Source organism: Puntigrus tetrazona, chromosome 8 (genome assembly GCF_018831695.1).
Source record: "Puntigrus tetrazona isolate hp1 chromosome 8, ASM1883169v1, whole genome shotgun sequence".
NCBI classification, from domain to species: Eukaryota; Metazoa; Chordata; class Actinopteri; order Cypriniformes; family Cyprinidae; genus Puntigrus; species Puntigrus tetrazona.
Window position 1 is genome coordinate 5249866 of NC_056706.1, and position 17439 is coordinate 5267304.

Below are 17439 nucleotides of genomic sequence, written 5' to 3' on the forward strand. Positions count from 1 at the left end.
CCGCAGATTTCATGCCCCTGTTTCCTGCACCATATAATCTAGTCTGACAGCGGAGAGTTTGCATGGGAGTTGTTTACTTATATGAGTGTGTATTGAGTTGAAATGTGTCTGTGTGTATGTGCAGATGTTTACTTCTGTGCATGATTATGGATAAGTGTCCATTTGCTTGTGATTGCATTTAGGATGTACGTGTGCGTGAGAGAGAGCATGTGTATCCTTTCAAAATGAACCTTTTTTACGGTGGACTGAATGCTACTGTGTTACAGTGTCAGCAGAGGCAGTTTTCGCCAGATTTGTGACAGCTATTCTTAGGTGGAGAAGGATATAGATATGCTCCTGGAAAAGTGTTATGGCCGTTATTGTGAGGTCTAGCAGGAAATTAGGTAGATTGTATGATTGCCAAGTGAAGGAGATGGTTCATAAATCAGAAGATGTGGAATAAAAGGGTTGTGCTTCCTAACAAAACAGTGAAAGAGGAAATTTAGTTGCAGTTGCTGACCTATATGGGTTTTTCAATGGCTGATGGTGATCTAGAAAGCGGGGCAGTCAGTGTATTGCTGATATATTCATAATATTTTTTAACCCTATAAAGCCTACAGTATCATATTTGATGCATGCCTCCAAAGAATAAAATCTTAGCTGAAAACCTCTTGTACACAATCATATCTCCTGTCAGCTGATTGATTGTGCTCTTTTAGTAAGTAAAAGACCTTTTCCTATCATTCTAAACACGTAACACGTTTGCTATAAAATCTAGAATGTTTTTTAGCAAATAAATGCCAGAAAAACTATTGATTTTTAGTAAAAGCAACCTAGGTTGACTTGATTATGCATGCATTATCTTTTAGCATTTAGAAATAATGTTAAAATGTATCAAAAATTATACATCAGTCCCCCACCCTCCTCAATCGTTATTGTATTGTGTGTTTCATAGGGCAATAAAACATAATACAGAGTTTCTGCTACTCTAAACAGTTATAAAATCTCATTGATTTACACTATAACTTGTCATCTTATTTTTTATGCTGTATCAGATATCAGCAACAGCACCAAATGTCCTATTATTTGCGATATTCGGACCTAAATTTGAGGTGTTTTTCCTTAAGCATGATTAACTATGTTAGTAATAAGGTCCTGATATTCTTAAAATTAAAACACATATGCAAACTATTTTATATAACAGGCACAGTTAGTGATGAAGATGAGATGCGCAGAAGATTGACTCACAAAATACACAAACCAATCTTCAATAATGTTTTCAGGTCATTGTCAAGAGGTCTTGTATCACCATAAATGGGTTTATTTTGTGCTGAAGACCAACTGACTGTAGATTATTTCACTCATTACATGCCTGCCAAATAAATAAATAAGGGGACATGAAATATTGATTTGAGTTTTATTATTTTATCATGTGAGAAGAAAAAGGCCACAAAGTGGTTTGAAAAAAATGAAACTAGCACAGCTCTGTAGGAAATTGGTTGCTTGTAATATCTGGAGAAAGCTATCCATTAGCATTGCCATTCATCTCAATGGCAGCTGTGCAGCTAAAATACAAGTCTATTTCATAGCTTTCCAAAAAGTCAAACTGGTAAAACAGCTATTATATTATATATTTCAATATTTTTTTTTTTGGCAACAGTTTTTTTTATTTCTTGTCAGAAGCTTATTTTGAATTCAAACCCATTTTGTCGCGATTGACCAATCAGAATTAACTATTTCAAGCATTTTATGATTCTTCTGTTGGCAGACATTCTAAACTTTCAAATTGCGACCCCTCATAAATCCAGTCAACATATGCCCGCGCGTCGCAGATTGCATTGGGACCGAATCTGTGCATGTTGCAATTTATAAAACATTGCTTTGCGTTTGTGTAACAGAATTGCCGTATTCATGCAAAGATGAATACTAAGCAGCAAATGCATCATGGAGTGGCAGAACCACAGCAACAGACGGAGCAGGAAGCAGAGTGCAGTGTTTCTCAGGCTTGGGTCAAAAAACGTGTGCAAATGAGTGCGTTTATGTCTTTTATATGTGCGTTCACATGCTTCGCACCTGCAACTTTCCTACATTCAGCCCTCCCAGCGTGCAGGGGATTCAGACAGAGCCAGGTTCTGACCCGCTAATGGAGTTAGCATATGCAGCACGCTGAATCCCTGCCAGGCATTAATACAGATCACTCACGAGGGCCCCTAAACACGCTGGCCATTTGTCTTCACTAGTGAACTGCTGAAAGGTTCAAATTTGCCATAGTCTCGAGAGCCCACTGCTTTGGCATGTCATGCGCTGTGGAGATATTCACGGAGATGGATATGAATAGGAAACAAAGAGAACCAGAGTGCGAATATTTAGCGAAGCTGGGGAGAAGGGATTGAGAGTGGGTGGGCCGCTTGTGAACTCTGTCCAGTTACAAACCACTGAGTCATGCTGTCATGTCATTTATAGTGCCTCCGAAACATAATGTTCTTGCAGGAACCAGGAAGTTCCCAAGGAAGAGTCATTAGAGGCCTCGGCGGATGTTTTCTCGACGTGTGGTTTTCTCTGTCAGCTTTTATTTAGCTTCTCTGCATGAGAGTGGATTTGGTTAAAGATAACATGCAATTAAAACCTGTTTACTTTATTAAGGGTTAAAAACATCTGTCAGCGTTTGCTCGCCCTCGTGTCTGTAAAGAAGATATTTTGAAGAATGTCGGCTACCAACCAGTCACCGTTGACTACCACAGAATGAAGCGGAAAAGCGCATTTCTCAAAATATTCTTTTGGGCTTCATAGAAAAACGAACGCTGGTCAGACAGGTTTTGGAATGATTTGAGAAAAAATTAACATGACAGAATTTTCAGATTTCCAATGCATGCATTTTAGTACAGCAAGAACGAAATAGTGTTTGATCTAAATATCTTTCTCATGCATATTTTTAAACCAAACTGCTATTTTCATCTATTTCATCTGTATTCATTTTATGATTCTATTTTCTGCCTGTCCTTCTGTCTATTGTTTCATCATTCTGTTTGCAAGGCCTTTAAACCTTCACAAACTTTTTTTTACATTCCAAAAATGCTTTTTCAGTCCAACAAGTTTTGAATTTCTTTGAGTTTATTTTAATCTACTACTGAAATTCCTAATGCGTTCAATTCAATTTAAATTCAATTCAAATTTAGCTGGAATTTAAAAGACATTCCCAATTCAGTCTTCAATGCGACCCTGATGTACAAACGTAGAATTAAAGAGTAAAACCCTCGCCAAAATCACACGGTTTCTTAAAATTGTTTTTTCTGCAAAATCCCTAGCTGGTATATATATCGTGAACCCTCAATCTAGAAAGTTTTTTCTCACTGCCGTTGCCTTAGGCGTGTTCACTGAGGCATTATTTTCCTGTTCTTTCATCTTCTTTATTTTTCTAGTTTCTGTAATGCTACTTTGAAACAAATTGTATTATTGTAAGCTATACAAATTATATTGAAAGGAATATACATTTTAGTCAAACACCAAAAAGAAAGTGAATTCCCCTTTCGTTTTTTCTTCCTCCTTTTTGACGGCGCGTCTCTCTCTCTGTCTTAATCTCTACCTCTCTTCGGTTTCTTGTGGGTAATAGCATTGTCACTGCACAGTCATCATTACCCAGAGACAGGATGAAGGAGACGTATTGAGGGAGGGAACGGGCGATGGAGCGGTGCGGAGGAACGAGGCGATTGTTTTCAGCCAGCCGTTGTATCTTGGGAAGGGGCCGTCTCGGTGAGATCGGCTGCGACAGGGTCAGAGCAAACACGGCGTCTCATCCACGAGCCGTCTCCTCCGCTCCGCCTGCTCGCTTTCGCTCCGTCCGCCTCCGTTGCTCACGCCTGCACTGTTAGAGGCCACTAAATATCTGACACACTGGAGAATTGGCAATCTTTGAGAGTCTGTACCCTTTTCAACCTCTCCCCTCTTCTTTTTATTGAATACATTTGTGGAGCGGAGCGCGTGGCGCAGCGGGTTGCCTGATTTTATTCCGCTTCGCCTCATCCGTGGGGAGGAGGGCATCCAAATTCAGCTCCGTGGGTCCTCAAAGGGGCCTGTGTGACACAGCGGTGTGTGCCTTTATTCATAATTGAGAGAAATACATTAGTGGAGTGCCAGCGTGGGGTGTTTTTTGTAATTGAAGTGGCAAGGTGTTAGCAAAAAAGAAAACACCCTTACTCTCGGCGGAGTGATGCTAGGAAATCTATCTAACTTGTTATCTGTCGTTTGCAGGCTGTGATTTTATAAAGCCTAGCATTGATACAGTTTTGCTTCTTGTGATATAATTATATTCACAAATCAATTTTTTTATTGTTAGCGTGATTGTTTTGCATTCGCCCTTGTGATGAAAGGCTAATTTTATTTTTGTTATTGTTGTTTTAGTTTTGCACCTGTTCAGTTGTGCATAATCACTGAATAATTAACCGAAAGCTCATGTTTTTTTTGTCGACTAACCTCAAACAACACTTCAAAAAGTCACGGAAAAAGAGTTTTACAATTCAGTCTGATGAGAGACTATACTTTTTCTATTCATTTATTCTAAAACTTGCATGGGATGACTTTAATTAAGTCTTAAAATGATGATGATTATATTTATACATTTTTACAAGAACAAATGATATTTTACTGTATATTAGAAGTGCTTTAGCCTTTAGCATCATATAGAAAGCCACTTCTCGATTTTTTTTTCATTTGTTTATCTGCAAATGTTGGAGAGGTAATGCAATGTATTTGGATTATCATTGATAAAATACTTTGAATATCAAACACAAGCCCTAAATATATACATTTTTGCTTAATAAAAATATTTAAATTCTTGTCAAGGTATTAATTAAATCAAATAAATCCTACGAACTTGGCCAATACCAAGTGCGAACTTGATATATCAGGACAAAAAGCGTACATCTGTGATGTCAAAACACAGGTTTGATTGAAAAACCCCAAACACATCCATGCGTTTAAATTATGTATTTGGTGCTCAAGAGATCGTTACGAGTAATTGCCTTATCAAAGCTGCCTCTAATCAATATCAAAATGTTTCCGTTTATTTCCGTAGTAGAGAATGAGCGCAGCACAACACTGGCAATTACATCTAAATGTGCCATTTCTGTTCGTTTAACTGGTCGACAGATACAGATTGCCTTGTTAAGGTTTGAGTGAATTAAACACGCATCCTGTTCTTTGAGTTTTCTTAACACGCATGGTTTCTTGATTTCATAAAACTCTCCTCCTCCGCCGCTCTCCTCTTGAAATGATTCTTTTATGTTTTGGCCTCCTCTCTTTCGCGTTAGAAGCCCCTCTCAGCCAGCCGCCCGTCACTTAGACCACGTTTAGGCCATTTTCCATCTGAAGGATTGCCAGGGTTTCTTTGAACTATCGTTTTTGCATCCCACATGCAGCGCTTCACATTTCCCTGAGGAATATTTGGGAGATGTTTGCTGCGGGTCTATCAGGCCACGATCAGAGGATGTCTCATATTGTCCTTCTTCTTTGAGGCCCCCGCTACCGTTTTGGATTTTTTTTTTTTTGAAGACGTATTAGCATACCGTGACTAGAGACTCTTCTGCTACAGGATAACCAACAGGATGAAAAATTGATTCGAAACATCTTCCAAAGAAGGTGCTTTCAATAATGCATTTGTAGTGATTGAGAGTTATTTCATAGAATTCGAATACCAAGAGATGAACGTATGCGGCTGCGATGGGATTCTAGATTTTCTTTTCTTTAAAGACTCTTTACGGCTCATGCGTGTAGACGAATCTGTTCATTTATAAATTTCTTTATTCATTGTATTAGCACTCTTTGTCATGGGAGCCCTGCATCGAGCGGAGAACAAAAGAAAAAGCACATGAAAGCCAGAGAAACACTCTCACTCCACTGTGACCTGGACTCCACCGGTGGCTTGAAAGGCGCATATCGCACCAGGAATCTAGGAATTCTTTTTTATATTAATTTTATTGAAATTCTTGATAAAGCCTGAGAAATGTCTCTAACTATTCGCTGACTCGCGTTTAGCAGTCATTTTCAAAGGCTACTCCATCAATATACGCTATATTACCCATCAGGTTCATCCCTGCAGTTTGCCAGTGATTTATAATTGCCTTAATTGCTCCTCTCACAGCCACTGGAGGAGATTAATCAATCCTTAAATTCAAAATCCAGCCAAGGCCAGTCGGAGAAACGGCCCTCGTTGCCTCCTGCAAAAAGGGCGCATTCCGCTTTTAATTGTAGCCGTGCCTGCTGTTACCGTGGAAATAGAGACTAACGTGAGTGTATTAATGCACGTCTCCACAGTTACAAAATCACTAATCCCTGCCTAAACGGCATGAGGTTGAACGGCCGCACTCTTACAAATGCCTTCCTTAGGCCTGTTTCACACATCAAGTGTCTGAGGAGCATATGCACAGTAGAACTGCAGAGAAATTCGATTGTGATGCCTAGCATTCACGTAGCAAAGTGCATAAAAAAACATCAGTTCATGCATTTTGAATGCACAACAGTATGTTTTTGAATTAAAAACAGCTCTTAGTAAGTGAATGACATGAAAATGCTTGTTGTTAGTTCGTGATACCCAATGAATTATCTAAAGGTACAAACTGATCCTTATGCATCACCGCATTAACATTTTACATTATATGGTGCTGATCTGGTCTTTTTAATTTAACCAGAAATATGAATTCTGTGATCATTTATTCACCTACATGTTGTTTCGAACCTGCATTACCTATAGGAAGATACAATGAAAATCAGTCAGGTCCAGCGTTTTTTGGACCCTGTTGATGTTCACTGCATGAAGTTCTGTGTCCTTCAGAAGAAACAAATTCATGTTGGTTTAGACCGATTGCAGAAAGATTACAGAAACTTTGTTTATAGAAATTATATGATTAGCATTATGTAATTATTTGATATGTTTTCTATACAGTGGCATTCGAACATCTGTAAAACCCTTTCTTAGCGCAAATACATTTCTAACAGTAATATTTTGAAATATTATTACAAATTAAATTCACTTTATTCTGTTTTAATAAATTTTTTAATTTTTCCTTTGATGCAAAGCTGAATTTTCAGCATCATTACTCCAGTTTTCAGTGTTCAGAAATCATTTTAATATGCTGTTTTGATATCAATTAACAAAACAGTTGTACCACTTAATATTTCAGTGGAAATCAAGATGAATAGAAAATTCAAAAGAACAGCATTTATTTTAAATCTAAATCTTTTGTAACATAATGTCTTTCGATTAATGTAATGTTTCCTTGCTCAATAAAAGCATTCATTTAACAGAAGACTTTTTATATTTCTAATTAATTTAAACTGGCTGTAAACTCTTATTATGGAGGGCAGAAACAAACATGTGCAAATATGTTCCTTCAGTTATCTTGCTAGTGTTTAGCAAGTTTTTTTTTGTTGTTTTTTTTTTTTTTGGATGGGATGGGGCAGTTTGTAAGAGAGTAAATAGTGTTGCTGTTAATAATATTGTTCCCGTTAAGCACTTTTTACCTCCTGCGACGCTAGCACCTGGAGCAGTAGCATCATTTGCGCTAATGATAGCTAATCCGCTCAATTAGCAAAGTACACATTTGTAATCTGGGCCTCTCTGCTAGCAGGCAAGTTTACATACTCTTCATCTTCCTCTTGCAGACTAATGCCCTACGACATTCACAGTACTGTGGCGGCACACAATCCCCTGTGGTAACATGCTAACAGAGGAGCTGTTTCAGCCAATTGTTTGCAGACACAAGAAATGGCTCCACGTCCCTGTCGCCGCTTCTCTCGCTCACTCGCTCTGCCTCCCTCCTGCTTTACCACAGGAGACCGCATTCACCTTTTTAGCCCATTAATTAGCATGAACAGTTAATAGTGCCTCCTACAATGGCTGCCTCAGCAGTTTTTCCTTAGAGTTGGTGTCACCAAATCAATATAAAGTCGGGCATAAAGCACTTGAGAAACTCAGTCGTAGAAAGCAGGTCTGTGCGGTCATGGTTGCTTCTCTTAGCAATTTTTCTGTTAGAAGCAAGCCATCCCTGCACCAAAATGCATTAAATGGTATAATTTTTGTTTTCTGTACTTTATGATCCTCACATTCATGTTTAGATAGCACCATATGAAACCAGTGAGATCAGATTTTGGTCACGACTGACAGCACTGAAAAAGGGTTTCACTTTTTAAATGAAGTGCAAAAATTGTTTCACACGTAAAAATTCCATTGCTTTTCTCCATATATGACTGATTTTGAACAATAACTTATAAACATTTGAAGACAGACCTACTTAGAGTTACGAGGTTGTCAGCAGATGATATTTGCTTTTGTTAAAACCAACAACATGTGTTAATAATAATTCTAAAAGCGTAAAACTACATTAGCCATGATCCTGCAAAAGAATCTCCACCAATCAGAGTTCAAGTTGGGAGTTTAAGAGAAAACTTTAGTTATGTGTTGCCTAATTTTAAAGTGTTTCCAAAATTTCTAAAGTTGTGATTCTCTTTTTAGCTGGTTGGTTTGGTTTATGGTTTACAGTTCTCAAAGGAAGACCCAAACTGAAAAAAGTTCCTAAACCAATGCTGCTAAAAAAAGAGGACAGGCACTGTTGCATTCTATTGTATCAGCCATAGAGCCAAATTACCATTTGTTGGCAATGTTCTGCATGAAAAATATGAAATTGGACTGTTGGGAGTCTAATGTGGCCGCCAAAAATATATTTTGTGGAGTAACCAAGGTGTTTTCTTTTTATTTATTTGAGCTTCAGAACAGTATCATAAAGAGGAAACACAAACATTGCAGAACAATAAACATAATTAACTGACAAATGCACAAAAACAATAAATTATAGAAGTTTTATTGTAAAAACAAATGCATTAAAAATAATAAATTATAAGCACAATCGCAATGTCCTGTAGAGATCTTAATGAACAATGTATTTATCTTGCATATCATGCAGACAGGCTAATTCATCCAATTGCACTTTTTAGTTCTTCAACAAACTCTGGAGGACTGTGGCTCAAACTTTGAGACACTTCATCTGGGGCTGAGATTCATCGCCAAGGCAATTAACCCCGCTGTCGATCATGTCACAGCAAGCAATCAAAGATAATTCCCAAAGTTTGTCTCAGGCTGCAAAACTGTGACAAAAACCATAAACAGTAAGCGCGCACAGAGCTTGCATGATAACTCTCTCAGAATTCCCCTCACATCTCCAGGAGAGGAAAGAAAGCATCTAGGATCTTGAAAAGGAGAAATTGGAAAAAAAAAAAAATCAAATCAAAAAGCTTGCAGCTAGTTGCAGGATTGTCTTGTTTGCCTTCGCTGTTCTTGTTGTTTTCATTTAACAATGCAGCATGAGTGCTTAGCATTTAGATGACATGTTTGAGGAGAGGTGCAGCAGATCAGATGCACTGCGTGAAGGGTTTCACAGATAGCGCCAGACTTCCAGGGCGGAGAGGCATACGGGCAGGCGGGCGCTGGAAAAAGCAGCTCTGCCCATAGAATCACGGGCACTGTCAACACCATTGTGAATGACACGGTGACGAGCCAATCAGCGCGGGTGCCAGCGAGCGGCTTAGAGAGCCTTCTGCATGCCAATGAGTATAGTGGGTCCAAGATCCACAAGCCTGCCAATGAAGGACTCAAAGTCTTGAGGGGTTAAGAGGTTTTTATAAACATTGAACGAGCAAGTGGAAAGTTGGAAGTTTCTTCAACTTGATCTGAGAGTAAGGACTTCAAAAAAAAAAAAACCCTGTGAAGTGCAGAATACAGAGCTGGCTAATTTGAGGAGCTTTGAGAGTATAAACCTGACAGCAGAGGACCTGAATTAGCAACGTTAGCAGAGTTGAGAGTGTTGCAGGCAAGCAGTGCCGGGCAGTGACTAACTAAAACAGACACACTGTTAACCATATTGTGTCTTTTAGTAGGAATTTTTATTTATTCATTCTTGTAGGAAGGTCTTTTGTGGGACATACCAATTAGATTTTAATTTATTAGATTTCAGGGTTTTATTAATCAATGTTTAATTTTATTTAAAACTTAAATTGATGAAATACATCTTTTATGAAAATATTTGTTTTAAATGCTTTTATTTTTAATCCCAATTGATTTTAGTTTTTATATTGCTGTTTTATAAAAATAGTTATAGTCTATTTTTTGCAAATTATTTTTATTGCTGTTTTATAAAAATAGGTCTATTTCAGATTATTTAATAAACGGGTCTTATAGAATGATGCTTTTTGCATTTGAGTTTCCCAACCATTTGAAATCTTTTGCATTACTAAAAAGTCAAGGAATGTATTTTTCATGTTATTTAGCTACATTTTGTTACCTCCAACACAGCTCTAATGAAATATCTGACCACTTTTTTCTTACAGCCTCTGCCCAAGGAGCCATCCTAAAGGACTTCAGATTGCCGTGAGGAGGTGAGTGGTGCTTCAGTAAGATTATCTCTTATCTTGCCTTGTTTGCTTTTCCTTAGTAAGCCATCATTGTCTCTAAATCTAATATTCAAAGACTGTGATCGTCCAGCGAGCGGGTCCGAAGCAGAATGGCGACAAAACGCTGAGACCGACAAGAAGTGCTATCACAGCGTTGGTTTTAAAGCAACATGACAGATACAGAGCACAGGTACAGAGGTGGAATAAGGCAGAGCAGAAATCGAGTGGAAATCTTATCATTTATCCAGCCAATTGTGCCCCGCCGGCACTGATGAAGTTGTGTTAAGAGTGACGCACCTGATCAGCGGAAGGGCTAAAGCTGGATTAGAGGGCAGCTGGGGGCGCCGGTTTTGCCGCGGATCGAGAGATGAAGGGAGAAGATGATGTTGCGGGACGTGAGCTGAAACCCAAAATCCCTCGTGTTCTGCCTCAGTAGTGATTGCAGATGGCGCGATGGTAGCAAAGAAGGAGATACGGTTATATTTAACAAGATATATTTACATGCCAGCTGTTGTTTGTCTTTCCGTCATGCTTCGAGCGATTCCCAGTGAGTGTACATGGCTTGGGAAAGACTAGGTTTTTTTGCGGTGCAGGAGGATAATATGAGGACAGAAATTTGCATAAATGTATGTTAATCCTTGAGGCAATTAGCACCTGTCAGTTTCTCAGCAAAAGCTTTCCGGGTCTTTTCATTACGTGGCAAAATAATATGCTGAATATTGTTCTAAAACCACCTCCAACATCATTTTTCCCTGTATTGAAAAGTGTCCTTTGGGAAACAATGCCTTTTCACGTCAGTGTTATTCCAACAGTCAGAGCTATATTTGAGTTGCACATGCCTTTATTTCTTTGAAAAGCACTTTATTAAAAAGCTAGTCATGAGGGAAGACTTTTTATTGAAAAGCTCCATTATAAAAGGGTCCAGAGTGAGCACTTAAGGAACATCTCAGAGGGAAGCTGTTGTGTAAGACTTCTGGGGAGGATTGTAGGCTTTGTGACTCGACGGTGGTTCTAGGAAATGAAATTCTGTATGGCGGTTCTGGTTCATGACGGTGTTATCAACATTTTTCAGCATGTTGCGTCCTCAAGCCTCAAGAGAACATGGTGTGTATCGCAGGCAATCACGGGAAATGGAGAAACGGCAAAGAGGGGCGCCATAAATATTTACTTAGGGAGGAACTGGAATGTACCAAATTGTGTTCTGATTACACTGACGTGCATTAAAAATTGATTTGAGTAATTCGGGGAATGTCTGATTTACAAATCCCACTTGCAGTACTTTATGAATGATAAATTCTGGATTGTTCGCTAAGCAGCAGTGAAGTGATATGATTGGGGTTTTTTTCTCTAACTCAAGGGTTCCCAAACTTACTGTTGTAAAAATGAGATAATTGTATAATGTTTTCAGTTCACCTAAGATGGATAATGTGTTTTGATAGTTGACTGAATACTTTAGTGGAGATGGAGTTGGCAAACTAAACACTAAAAGCCTGTTACCTTTGTGAAAATTATTTTAAAATGATTAGATTTATGTTTAGATATTGTCCTTAAAGAGAATACTTTAATAGTTAAAAACAACAAGAGCAGAAAACAATCACAGCCCACTTTTGAGGAAGTTTGGAGATTAATTCATAATTTTTTTTTATGCTCCTCCTGAAACATGGCACTTGCGATGCAAGGGTCATTGGTTCCATTCCCAGGCAATGCGTGAATTGATCAAATGTATACAGTATCTGGAATGCATTAATTCAATTGGATAAAAACATTTGCTAAATGCATAAAAGTGTTGAGTATTGCTGATGTGTACTGTAAAATGTATTATATTGATCAGACAAATGGCTGATGCTGAATCTCAAGACATTTTCTAGAATTTATTTATTAAGTCAAACTTGTCTGAAGGAAAATGCATGATGTTCTACATAAATCAAAAGATCCTTCATATTGTGCACCTACAGTATGAAGAAGAGAAATATTTTCATTATGTATTATATAATGAAAATGGGTGGGATTGTTCACCTAACTTTTCTAAAATTGTAGAACTTTTGTCTGCTCATTAGGACATTTTTCAGTGTTTTACCCACTTTAAATGAATAGGTAACTATGGTAACCAGGTTTTTCTTTCCTTTAAACCATATCCTTTTATGCTTCTATCCTTATGTTTAACATCATTAAATGATTGTGCATGTCTAGAATCTTTGTGTGGAGAAACTGTCACAGAGACTGTATGCTTATCGACTGCCAGACGTCTTCTGAACATCGGTGTCTTTAAACCTTTAAAGAGGCAAATATCCACACATTCTGACAGAAAAAGACACTTTTTTTTCAAACAGAAATTTGTATGTAAACATATTTCTCCTTGGAAAAATAGACTTTTGTTGTTTTAAGACTCAAACACTGTATTTTTTTTTTCCAAATTTAACAGGGACTCAAGTCCAAGTCTCAGACTCGAGTTCACTTTAAAGAATAAGTCTTTAACTCATCCAATAAATTGAACAAATTTAACTCTGTTTATTAAGTTACATGATATTCGACTTCTTAAAGTCGGTTTATTATCATTTAAGTTGAAATGACTTGTGCAGCCATGCTTGAAATACGAAGGCAGCGGCTGATTTTTTTTTTTTTACAGTGTTTGTAATTGAATTTAATTAAAATGAAGTATTTTCAATGAGCATGCTTAACCGTTCACAGATACTTCAGCGAATCATTGTCAATCAACTCTCTGGTCATAAAGTGTGTCAACCCTGAAAAGTGTGATTTTCTATGCAGAATATCATAACTACTACAGCAACAAAGCACAAAAAAGAGCTTAATTATGCGCTTTGATTAAAACAGAGCAGAGCACTGTACTAAAGCATGATTGTATTTAAAATAACTGAATATCTTAGCAGGACACCAGCTTGGAGGAAACAATGCTGATTAGTGCGCAGGCGATGTACATTTACATATTCAACTTTAATTCTCTAAATGCGAATTAACACTCAGACAGACAACGGGTGGCATAATTTCCCCTTTAAAACTTAATAGTGCTGCAAGACGTGTAACAAAATAATCATTTCGCTAAGGCTTTGGTGCTAAAGAACACAGGCACTCACCCTCTGCCATTTACGTTTTTCAAAAGCATGTGCCTTTCAAAGCAGCCGCTCTTCAGAACGCTGTCGTATAAAAATCATCATTCGCTAAGTAAACACAAACAAAAGAGCCACAAGATCAACAAACATGAAAAGGCGAGGCAGGAAAAGGTAATGCATGTGGTTTTTTCTTGCCTTTGATCAGTCGCAAAATGCATTTCCCTAATGTCCCCGCCAATGGTTTTCTCTTTGTGTGTGTGCATAGGTTTGCTGACATTCACAGGAGCGACGCCAAACAGGAATCATCCATCAGCCCCCACACATTTGTGTCCATCCTCTCATTTCGGAGCTAAAGATATCAGCTGCCCCTCTCCCCGTCACCCTCCAACAGGAAATGGAATCCGTGCGCCATGGTTGCAGTCAGTCAAGCATCTCTACAGTAACACCCAGGTCATCGTCTCTCAGCTGGGGACATTTTCTGTCAAACCTCGACATAATCGAACTGTTTAAGTTTTGATCTCGAAATACATTAGCTAGGAGAACATTTCACTCGCTTTCCATCCAGTTAAACCGTCAGAGGAGACCGTCCGCGCACCTTTCAGACTAAAATTACGTAAGTTCCTCGCAAAGAGCGGCGAGGCTGTTGCGTAACAAGCATCTCGGCGGACCCCAACTGCGTCTTTCGGAGCAAGGACATGTCGTCGATGAAAGGCCAAGGATGTGCAGAGACCTTTAAACGAACCGCAACGCTTTCTTATGGAACTGGGAAGCAGCAGATGACTGACGTGTCCTGTAGATTTGACCTCACGCGGTTTGACCATATGGATTGTGTGCTGTCTGAGAATGGCAATGCACTGATGCCGTCAACTCTAATCATGGCTGATTTAAAGATTAGCAAACAATGTGTGGATGTCATCTGTCCCTTCCTCTCTGGGGCGTCTCTTTCACTCTCTGCTTTAAATGTCTGTCTCTAATGGATATATCATTTCTATCGATACTTTATTTTGACTGTAAATTGACACTTCATGATGGAGTGTTGACCTAGATAGGAAATAAAGGGTGTGTCCATGTAAATGTGCACAATGCTTTGGGACTCTCTCTATATCTGGGGCCGTGCTGATTTGCTGCTTAAAGTCGATGTGAAATCATAATGCATATTTAGTTTGGTAATAAATTGTACTGGTTTATTTGTGAATGATTCGTTGGTGCAATCTCACTACCGTTGAAAATTTGTCGTCACGCTCGCCAAAAGTTGCATTTATTTGATCAAAAATACGGAAAAACTGAAATGGGTTTTGTATTTAAATATATTTTAAAATGCAATTTATTTTCCGTGAGGGTAACGCTGAATTTGAAACTTGTGCGAAACATGTTCTTTAGGAAATAATTTTAATATTTAAAGTTATTTTTGTAAAACTCTTTTTGGGATTTTAGTATTCAAAGTAAAATGATAACAGTATGAAAGTGTCCCTTCTGATCAATTTAGTGCATCTTTGCAAATTTAAAGTAAAAGATTAAAAAGAAAAACACTCCCAAACTTTTAAACGGTAGTTTAAAACTAAAAATCTTAGTTTTTATATTCCTTTATTAAAACATCACTCTTGAAAACAATTCTGATTCCATTCAAATTAATATTAGCCAATAAAATCATATTTTTGCATGCTCAAATCAAATTCCAATTGGATGAATAATCCAATCTTTTCTTTTTCTCACCAAATATTGTTAAACCCAGAAATAAATAACCATTAAGTGAAATACTTTAGAGGTGATTCGTATTATCAAAAATCTATTTTGTAAATATTCTTATTGCTCACAATTCATTGGCACATGTTAATTCACCTCTGAAGAATATTTTCTTTGCTTGATGGCACTCAAATATCAAAAATAGCTAAAATATACATTATTCCCATGGAATATGCAGTTTTAATTTGGAAATGCATCATGATACACGGAAGTACATGGTAGAACTTATAGTGCAAAAAATGCTTTTTCATGTTGACTTCAAGTATGTGAAATATATTTTTATGTGTGTGTGTGTTTTGCTCTTTGTTTTCTCTAATACTGAGGCAGTCTGCTTTTCACAAATACACCGATTTTTTGTCGAATTGTTTCTTCTCATGGCCAGTGGAGAAGATGAATCCATATGATGGATGTAACTGGTTGCATATAGCAGTGGAAAAAAACAGAGCCCTGCAAGATGAAAGAGCGAAAGAATATGGTCACTTTCAGTGAACAGTTGTAATTCATCAGTCTCATGGGCTAGGCCCGGCTCCCTGAGTTGTGAATTTTAATGGTGTTTTTATGGTTCCTAATAAAGTCTGTTATGCTTCTGGCAAATATGCAGAGCACGACATCGCTCGCTTCCAATTACTGTGAAACTCAAGGAGATTCAGTGTTCATTCGTTATGGCATATAGTTATTTAGGAATAACAGGACTATCTCTCTCTCTTTCTTTCTCTCGTGGATTCTCTCTCTACCCATGTATGTGGAGTAGAGTGACAGTTACTTTCCCTCCTTGCTCAAAGTGTTCACTAACCTGTCCAGATCCACTCCAGCTTTCCATTTCCTGCACCTCGCTCGATCCCAGCTCACTGGTGAGAGAATCCGAGGGCTCAAGGTTTGGCGGGTCAGCGTGGTCCAGTTTGCCCCTGTTGGTGGACATTATAACTACACCTTCTGGTGCAAAAAGGTATCTTCTTCACTGACAACCATTTAGAATCCAAGCAACATTAAAATATTAAATATTTAGTAACACTTTAATATAAGGTTCCTATAACTATGTTTAATGCATTAACTAAGAGTAATGAAAAAGCAATGCATTTGTTACAATATTTATTATAATAGTTAACCTTAGCTAATAAAATATAGCTGCTCAATGTTAGCTCAGTTCCTTTAAATATAATATATAATATAATATATCCAACGTATGATTTTAATAATGCATTAGTAAATGCTGGGATCAGCATTAGCTAATAAATGCTTCACAACCTTATTGTAACCTTATTGTAACCATTGTTTCTTTAAGTTTCACTTATATTACCATAGATGTTTAACAGTGCCATATACTTTCTTTGTGTGTGTGTGTGTGTATTTTTAATGACAAAAACAGCTTACAACACACATAGGCTCTACATAAATGTTCACTAAACTTTTTGTTTTTGTTAAGTTTTTCTTGCACGAATATTTTACAATCACCATTTCGTTCAGAGTCATAATAGCCTATTAACGCTGCGTTTAGCGCATGGCAGTATTGCAGTGATCCTGGAGCTAAAGAGAACACCGACGGTCCCATTTTCAATGAAATTTCCTCGCTTCAGGCAAAAATCACACAACTCCGCTGCTTCTCCGCGCTGCTGTCTATGACTTTATCCCCGAGGTGCTGTTGTTATAGGTTGATGCTTACTGCTCTGACAGCATTATTCTTTTACATTTCAGATGACATCCCAGTGAGATCTTGCAAGACCTCAAGGCTTCTTCCTCCAGTGTACCTGTGATTTATTATTTATCAATAGGAACAACCACATTAATGGCTGGAAAGCCCGCAATCTTTATTTTAGTTGGACATTGGCATCTATTCCTGTGATTCCTAGGTGACATTTATGTACATATTTGCTCATCGTGAACGGCGCTTGCGGTTATGGAATCAATAAGGCCATAACATCAAATCACGAGTGCAGAGCGGTCCTGAGAGGTTGCGTTATTACGGCAATATCTCTGCCGTCGACCTGCTGTATCAAGCTCCAGTACACCCGTATGATCTATCCGTCAGTGCTAACCATGAAGGAAGCCATCATATCTCTAATTCTCATGACTTAAGTCAACATATGGCTGCGGTGCATCTAATTCTCATGTACTTCCTACCAGAACTTGAGATGTTGAAAGAGTCGATATGCTCTACCAAGGCATTTCTGGTAGTTATCCACCCTGAGGCATCTGTCATTAAGTCTATATAATA

General features: G+C 37.9%; 1 protein-coding gene across 1 annotated transcript in view; it reads left to right on the forward strand.

Moving 5' to 3' along the window:
- Positions 1–14501, forward strand: part of LOC122350082 (chemokine-like protein TAFA-5) — a 32076-nt gene extending 17575 nt beyond the window's left edge. Inside the window, exons 4-5 of the mRNA XM_043246277.1 lie at positions 10354–10401; positions 13750–14501. Of these exons, the coding sequence (XP_043102212.1) occupies positions 10354–10377 (24 nt within the window). The 3' untranslated portion in view covers positions 10378–10401; positions 13750–14501. The remainder of the gene's footprint in view (positions 1–10353; positions 10402–13749) is intronic.
- Positions 14502–17439: the final 2938 nt, after the last annotated feature.